Source organism: Poecilia latipinna, unplaced genomic scaffold (genome assembly GCF_001443285.1).
Source record: "Poecilia latipinna isolate Pla-1442-1.1 unplaced genomic scaffold, P_latipinna-1.0 Scaffold137, whole genome shotgun sequence".
In the NCBI taxonomy this organism is placed as follows: Eukaryota; Metazoa; Chordata; class Actinopteri; order Cyprinodontiformes; family Poeciliidae; genus Poecilia; species Poecilia latipinna.
The window spans coordinates 1,049-10,009 of record NW_015112753.1 but is presented as its reverse complement, the minus strand read 5'-3'; the positions used below and the strand labels follow the sequence as shown (position 1 = coordinate 10,009).

At 38.8% G+C, this 8,961-nt stretch overlaps 1 protein-coding gene across 1 annotated transcript in view; it reads left to right on the top strand.

Moving 5' to 3' along the window:
- The window catches only part of LOC106945274 (aryl hydrocarbon receptor nuclear translocator 2-like), a 49,518-nt gene extending 42,802 nt beyond the window's left edge, over positions 1 to 6,716 (top strand). The window contains exons 4-6 of the mRNA XM_015028837.1: positions 4,440 to 4,563; positions 4,943 to 5,045; positions 5,148 to 6,716. Of these exons, the coding sequence (XP_014884323.1) occupies positions 4,440 to 4,563; positions 4,943 to 5,045; positions 5,148 to 5,304 (384 nt within the window). The 3' untranslated portion in view covers positions 5,305 to 6,716. The remainder of the gene's footprint in view (positions 1 to 4,439; positions 4,564 to 4,942; positions 5,046 to 5,147) is intronic.
- The last annotated feature ends 2,245 nt before the right edge of the window (positions 6,717 to 8,961 follow it).

Below are 8,961 nucleotides of genomic sequence, written 5' to 3'. Positions count from 1 at the left end.
TTCATGTCAGTGTTAATGTCGTGATGGTGTTAAGTGACTCCATGACACTTTCAGTTTGACTCATTAGGATTTGATTTGATTGATTAAGAACCAGCTTTATGTGTAATTCCTGTCCAGAAAAAAAAACTATTAACCTATAAATCAATTGACAGGTCTGTATAAAGATATAATCCATGTTTCTGTCCCATATTTATATGGCGTTAAAAGGATCTGGAGCTTTTGTTTTTCCACTGAAAGCACAGTTATGCTATGTGGGTGAAATTTTATGGATGGTACTCTGATGTCCCATTCTCCTGCACAGAGCTGCTCCGTCAGAAACTCACAGAAACATTGAAGAGAAAAAGAGTTATGATTGATATAGTTGCAGTTCTATCCATGTTTTAATGATGCTCAGAGCTGAGTTTTTTGCAAATAGATCAGAGTTTAAACTGGCATTGTTGTACATTGTTAGGAAAATAAAATTAAAATATGCTAGTTTTTAAACTTAACCATATGTGCAATATTATATAAAATCATCAGCATTTTAAAATAAGAACATTGGGTTCCAAATTGCCTATACGTTACTTTAGGTTTAATGCAGGAATCTGTTTTTTTTATGAATCGCTCAGAAAAGGAAACAGATGCTAGGCAGTTCAGATAAAAACAGGATGGAAAAGACAAGTTCTGTCTGTTCACAAGTCAAATTCTTTGGTGATTTTCTAGGGGTAAGGAAGACACTTAAAACCTGTAGAAAAACAAAACAAGGTCTAGGTGAAAAATAAATATCTTTCTGACAACTAGGGTCTTTATTCAAATGTTTAGAAAGTGAGGAACAGGAGAGATTCCAGATGTAACCGACATGAGAAAATCCTGTTTGCTTTCTCTGACTTTTACTCATTCTGGACCTTTGCTCTTTCTCTCTCTTCATCTTTGGTTTTGAATAGGTCTCAAAGAAGGTGACAAAATCATTTAGACCATCCCATCTAGGTAATTTGAAACTGCTTAGAGGTTTAGAAGGAGAGGACACACCTTCAATGAATATATTAAAATTAGGAATGCACCTCTTAATAAAAACCTCCAGTTCACAGAAGCAAATCGAATTGCTTTGTTTGCGGACGCACAAGCAATTCCCAAAGCCGCCTTTGCTTTTTCTCTTATTTTTGTATTTTGTTCATTTTTCTACTTTTCACAGGTAATTAATGTCTGTTTTATGGTTTGGACTTCTTGATGGTTTGGGTGTGATGCTGATCTGTTTTTCTATGCATTTAATTGTCTGAATAAAACCCTAGATATGTCTGAAGTTGAATGGCGACTGGTTTTTCTCTGTGTGGTTTACACTTTGTACATGAGGAACCCTGAATTTGGGACACTAGAGGAACATTTTATTCCTCTAATTTAACATCTTTTATCTGGTCATTTTGTGCAAGATTTAACAACTAACATTAGAAGATGGCACAGAAGAAGAATTTTTTTTCCCACTCTGTCTGCTGTTAGGCCATTGCATTTTTCATAGATTCTGTAAAAAAATGTTTTTATTCCCATGGCTTTTTTGTTCTCTGGAAAATTATTTTTGATGATAAATACAGAAACAACCATAAAAGAACATTAACAATAGTGATAATATTCAGTGCAAAGTAGCCTGCAAATTCTTTGATGGGGGCAGTGAGGGACCTGGATCGTGGATAGGGGAACACTGGCCCAAAAAAAGGTTGAGAAACACTGGTCTAGTGGAAGGGCAAAATGTGGCAGGAGAAAATGCACCAAAGAGATGACTGTATTCCAACCAAGAAGATTCAAGAATCTGGCAGAGATCCAGAAAGAGCGGAATGAGGCGGGAGTCATAGCTTCAAAAACCACCACAGTCAAACACATCCAGGAAATGGGCTACAACTGTCGGGTTCTTCGTGAGCCAATGGAGGACATTGGCTCATGGAGGACAACTGGGCCAAGGAGAAGAAAAAAAGTGCTGGATCATAGGCCAGTGTTCTAAGGTCCTCTTTTCCAGTGAAAGTAATGTTTGCTTTTCATTCGGTGATGAAGAGCCAAAGGACTTGGAGGAGGACAAGTGAGGAACTGAACTCAAACTGCTTGAGGTCCAGTATGAAATATCCACAGTCAGTGATGATTTTGGGTTTATCAACACATTGTGTTGATAAACTGCTTTCTTAAACCCAAGTTCACCGCAACAGTCTATCAAAATGTTTTAGAGGACTTCGTGATTCCTTCTGCTGAGGACCTGTATGGCAATGCAGATTTCATCTTCCAGCAGAACTTGCTTCTGGCGGCATGTTCATCAGGTTTGATGCATCAGGTTTGATGCTTGGGCATCAAACCTGGTTTGATGCCCAAGCCCATGTTTGACTGGCCAGCCAACTTGCCGGACCTAAATTCCATTGAGGGTTTACCCAAGAGGAAAGTAAGGGGCACCAGTCCCAACGACAAAGAAGAGCTGACAGTGATTAAGGCAAAGGGATTCCCAACCAAGTATTGAAGACATATCATTTTTAAAAGATATGTTTAAAAACAATATTTTAATTTTAATGTCTTTCTTTTTTTCTTTTTTTTTTTTTGCAAAAACTGAGAAATTTAGGCTGGTTTCTTCAGAGTATTCTAATATTTTGAAGTTCTGTTTTCGTGGGTTTTATGAGCTGGAAGCCCAAATTATGTAACGGTAAACAAATACTTGAAATCATTTAAACTGTGGGCCCTGAATTTATAACTTATGACAGTTAGAAATTTTAAGGATTTAATCAGGTGATGTGACATTATTTGACAACATTTATGTTCTGAGGCCAAGATGAAAATAATCACATAACCTGGGATTGTGTATTTTCACAGATTTTTTAGGATAATCCTGCTGTTGCACATGTGTAGTTGGTTCTGTAGTGTAGTGTGTTATTTTGTCAAAGAATAGATTTTAACTTCTGCTGTTGGTTCTTAAACACCGAACGGTCTTGAACTGAAGTTCAGCATTCAGTGAAAACACCTCAGGTTTGACCCACATATTTTAATGTTGTCCAACAAAAAACTTACCACAAAATTTGCAGTTTGTGATAGAACCATGTAATGAAGGTCTTCATTACTTGGCTGGAAAACACTTAAAATGTGTGTTGAATGATAAAAGAAACGGATACAAACAGATTGAAGTATTTTATTGATTGTGTGTTTTTATGCAGTGGCATCTCAGCTGGAACTGGTGGTTAAAATACAACAAACAAATGTATAATACAAGTATTGTGACTGTTTGAAATGCACTGAAATGTTTGAAGGCTTTGTGTGGGTGTGGCTTACCTCTGTCTCTTCCTCTGCAGTGTGTTTAGGCTAAAAGATTCCCCAGGGGCCTAAGCACCTTTTAAAGGTTCTGGAAGAAACCAAATCAAATGGAAGAGGGGGAGCAATAGAGCTATGCACTTTAGAAGTTTAACATTGGATTTATATTTATAGAAATGTGTTTTTAGAGGTGCTTTAATGGAATAGTATTTGCTAACATATATTATTCTGAAGATTTGGTTATTTTGTCAAGGTTTGTTTGTGTGCATGTATTTTGTTTTACCGTGTTTCTTGGTGGGTTTGTTAATTGGAGCAGCCAGGGACTATAAAAGCCTGCATGTTAGCCACATTGAGTGTTGTTGCTGCTGAGACCCTAGGCCATTGTAAGCAGGGCAGTCTGTGTGTTAAATGTTGGTGAATAAACACCTAGTGGGATTCCACCGTTTCTCTGCCTCAAGTCTCCTACTTCCTCCAACCGCTAAGGGCCATTCTAACAAACCACAAACTGCGAATTGTCCTTTGACAATTTGCATTGGCATTTTTTAAATAATAAATAAGAAGATATATGATGATTCCTAAGAATTTTCTGATCATTGATGATCAGTTTCCTTGATAATAATATCCAGGCAAGAAAAGTTCTTGGTTGGACTGTTGGACCTTAATTTGCATGGATGGAAATACTGGGGCAGAAAGGTTCCGACCCCCCCAATCTTGGAAAAGTCTAGAATTGCCCCCCCTCCCAAAGAAATCATAACAGAAACCTTTGTTATAATACAAAGGTTTCTTCAATATGAAAAGACAAAAGAAACAAAGAACAAATTAAATCTGTCATTCATCTAAGAAAAAAGTAAGACTGAATTTTTAGCAATAATGACATGGGATTTCCTCTCTTGTTAATTGTACCCATAATGGGTGTGATTAAAAGTGCACCCACTGTTTAAACTGGAACCCCGTTCAAAAGACAATTTAATAATTGCTGTCACGAAATCCTAATGTCCTTTTCTGAAAGTAGTCGGCGTCTGCACTCCAGAAGAACACCTCCAACCTTGTTCTATAAATGTTCTCCATTTAGTGAATGGAGAAGAATATTTCAGACATGTAGTAGATGTCCTATATGCACATAACTAAATGTAACCATATATTTATGTTATCTTTAATAAAATTGACATAACATGTAACTGTTCCTTCAGGTGCCTGTGGCAGGAGTCAGCAGTGGAGTCCACGATACAGGGAAGACCATTGATAAGACAGAGACTCTCTTCTCCCAGGAGAGAGACCCACGCTTTGCTGAAATGTACACCAGCATATCTGGCTGTATGTCTGCAACACACACACACACACACACACACACACACACACGCACACACACACACACACACACACACACACACACACAGTTGTGTTTTTTTCACTTGTGGGAACTTTACATTGACTTCCATTCATTTTCTACGCCTAACCCTTACTCTAACCTTAACCATTACATACCTAACACTTAACCCAAAAACAGTATTTACCTTCATGGGGATCAAGAAAATGTGCCCACAAGGAGAAGCACAAGGAGGACCCACAACCCCACATTTTAGACATGTGTAGGTCCACACCAGGATATAAAAATGTTGTTCACACACATACACACACACTTACCATGTATATAGACTGCTTTGATATGTAACTGGGGCTTTTTTATCCAAAGCGGGAGACAAGAAGATGATGGTTCCCTCTTCTACGGCAGGAGGACAGCCTCTCTACACCCAGAGCTCTCCCTTCCAGCAGGGCCACTCTGCCAAAAGCTTCAGGTATGCTTCAGTTAATGGATATATTCTATTCTGGCAGTTTAGATATGTAAAGTAAAAGCTTTGTATTTGACTTTTTGTCTGGTTTTGTGTTTTTGTTCACAGCTCTTCTGTGATCCATGTTCCTGGTGTAAATGACATCCAGTCCTCGGGGTCGTCCAATCAGAATCTAGCTCAGATTTCTAGACAACTTAATACAGGCCAGGTAGCTTGGTCAGGCAACCGACCCCCATTCGCTGGACAGGTAATGCACATGGAGTGAAAGCTGTGGACATTTGGGGGAAAAAAAAGAAAAAAACCACACAGCTCCGAACTTCCTCATGGCTGAGATGACTTTGCATCAGCTTTGTGATCGTTGTCAAGTTAACTAATAAAAATCTGCTGTAATGTTTTATACCATTACAACAGATCTGTTGTAATGTTTTATACCATTACAACAGATTTGGCCTCATCTGTGAAGTCAAAGCCTGGATCAAGTCAATGACTTTCTCCTTCAACTCATCTAAAGACAAAGTGTTTTGGATAGAATTTCAGTCCTCTGATCAATTTAATGATGCAAAAACATCCCAGAGAGCCACAGGCTAATCACTAACTTATAAAATTATTCAACACAACTAAAAAAGTGCAGCAAAAATCTTAAAAAGTACTGTGAGTTTACATATCTCCCACATATTATTAGGATTATCAGCATTTGTTCTACTGTCATGTGAAACTATTTAGACCTATGAAAGTCTATATGTTTTTCATTAATCATTGGTAAGATGAATGAACAATAAAAACTATCGCTGTAATAGCGCACAAATACATACCATGAATTTTTGGTAAAATGTCTTCTCCAGACAAAGCTGATCTTCATCAAATGCCCAGCATTAAACTGTATCCGTTTCAGGAAGAAATGCCCCTTTTCCACTGGCTCTAATGGTCCCGGCTCCACTCTATTAGGCTTGCTTTGTGAGTGTTTCCACCAGTATTTTTTGAGGCCGGTTCCTGCTTTTTAGGTCCCTGCTTTTTATGCCAGCCGGACTGGCCCAACTTGTGTGGGTGACGCAAGTTTCGCTCCTGTTCACTGACTGGCTGTGGGCATGGTCAGACGTAGCAGTAAAGAGAGAAGAAAAACAAACGCCGCAAAATTTCAAACTCACTGCAACACAGGAGTGACGGAAGCTACAAACAAGCGGTGGAACAATGAGATGCTGGTTTTTCTTTGCATCGGACTTCAATATTCAGTGGCAACTTGATGAAGCTCATTTGGACGTTGACAAAAATGAGTCATTTTTGTCAACGTAGCAGAGAGAATGGGAAGCCTCGGTTAGCCACTTCGGAGCCCGACACAGCCCCACGGTACACCCTGACTCAGATGCATGCTACGCCGCTGCTGCACTCCAACCAGGTTTGTAGATATATCTGTCTGGTTTTTACTATATTTAAGGTGCGCTATTTATAACTTTGTCAGTATTGTACAGCATGTTGCCCTTCATTTGTTCTTTTAGGTTTTATCTTTGCATGAAGGTACATTCCATTGTTTGTCATTGTGCTGTTGTTGCTCTGGAGTTTTCCCCTGTTGTGAGATAATTATTATATGATTTTCTATTCTAAAGTGGCTAGATAAAAGTTCTTTAATTAAACAGTTATTGTACAAGACATAAAAATGAACAATAAACCTGAAGAAAACGAGAGCGGTATTTTATCCATGGCTGTATGTCTGCACAGGATTAAAACTTACAAGGTAAGGTATGGTAATTGTATTTATGTAGCACATTTTCAGCAATAACGCAATTAAAAGTGCTTTACATGAGTTAAAAGGAAATACAAACAAAATAACAAACCAAATAGAAAAGAAAACTAATCTAATCTAATGTTGTTCTAAAGTATGTAATTAGCAACTCCTGTTCAGGGTTGCTAATTCCATTTCTAAATAGTGAGTACTCTACAGTTTCTGATAAAACAAGCTAAAGAGTGACTGATCTAAATCCTTTTCTGGGTTAAAAGTAATATAAACTAAGCAGTGACTGTTCCTGTTCATGACTGTCTGAACAGCACAGGTCAGATTCTTTTCGAATGCGACCTATATCCGATACGTGTCCGATTCAAATGTGACCTAACGTCCAGGCCGCATTCATCTGAACTGAATGTCACTGATACTCAACAAATTCTGCGACCCGATATGCGCAAGTGGGAAGAAAAACAACTATGACGGACTATATGAGGATTAAGTTGTTAATATGCTGCTCAGGTTGGACAACAACTTCAAATATGTAAGCTAAGCTCCACCGTTAGCCTCCATGTTTACTTCCGCAAACACTGAGCACTTCTTTTTATGACGGTTGGTGAAACACTGAGAACGCTGACACTATTGCGCCCTCTACTGCGCATGGGGGACACTTTCAGGTCGTTTGCCCGTTCAGACTGCAGAACACATACAGGTTTCATATGTGTGGCAGTGTGAACAGCCCGGCAAAAAAAAATCTGATTTGATAAGCAATTGGAATTGGGTCACTTCACCCTGCAGTGTGAACGCACCCTAAATTTTGTCACACCCTCATCATGTCTTCATCATGCCAAAGCCTACAGTTCATGTATTGGAGAAATAATTAAATGTTGATGACATTTGAGGATATTTTTTAAATGTTTTTTGTGGAATCCTTTATGCAGCCCAGCCTCACCCAGACTCTGCCTCCAGTGGCCCCCGGGTAAATTGAGTTTGAGACCCCTGATCTAAATAGTGCGTACTCCACAATTTCTGATATTACTAATAAACTAAAATAATCCTTTTCTGGGTTAAATATGGAGTACTCCACCGTTTCTAAAACAAAAAAGAGGAAAGGACACATTAGGGCAAATGGCAACATTCAGACAAAACAATGGGCAAAACAACGATACGAGTGAAGGCGGTGACGTCAAAGGGCCATGAAGTCACGTTACTGAGCCTCCTGGCAAAGTCTGATAAAGGTGTTGTTTATCCAGGAATGTCCTTAGGAGCGTTCAGCTTCGCAACTCCATGGATACAGGAGGGGGTGAGGAGGGAAGAGCATTGTGTTTACATATCTTCAAGGAGATTAGAAATATGCAGCCCTTCCAAGGCCACATGGGGAAAGCCAATTCAGAAACAGAATGTCTTAGGTCGGGAAGATTATAAATTTCAATCTTCTCTAAAGTCTCTCTGATACATCTCAGTTCCCAATCATCCAAATTAGTTTGGTCGTTTCACTGAACCGAAACCAGCAACTTCTCCAAGATCGATTCCATCCGGTTAGTGAGTTTTAGAGTCCTCGTCTCTGTCCACACCAACAGTCTGAGTGTTCGCTAGTTCAGCCAAGTCCGTCACAAATTTGTCGATAAGCCAGGAATCCACAAGCTCCAAACAGCAGAAATCCTGTTATCATGAATAAATCCAGGGTAAATCCCACCGGGTGTGTCCCTACAGGACAAGAGGGCTCTCATGTGCCCAGACTTCTCATCGTAAATTTGATCAATTACATTGAGAGATCGGTTGACCAGATCCATAATTTGTAGATTTGGATGATGTGCAAAGAAAGGGTCCAAAAATATAGAAAAAGACAGGACAAAAGCAGAGCAAGAAGGGCAGGGAGGGAGTAGAGGAAAAAAGCGTCCGCCTTCATCGAGAGCAAGAGAGAAAGGTCATTAAGTAATTACATTTTGTCTTTTAAATACACGACTATTCCAGTTATTTATAATTGTGTATGAATGGTAAAAAAAAATGTCTGTATAGGCCTGTCACGATTACAAATTTTGCGATAAATTGTTTGGAGACCATTTTAAACTTAATGGTAATGACATAATAATGCAAGCGATATCCCGCAAAAATAGATACACTTTATTTTCAAAAGAACACTGAACACTGGAACTGGTAAACTAAGTAAACAAAACAACCAAAAAGAGAAATAAAATTGACTCTGTT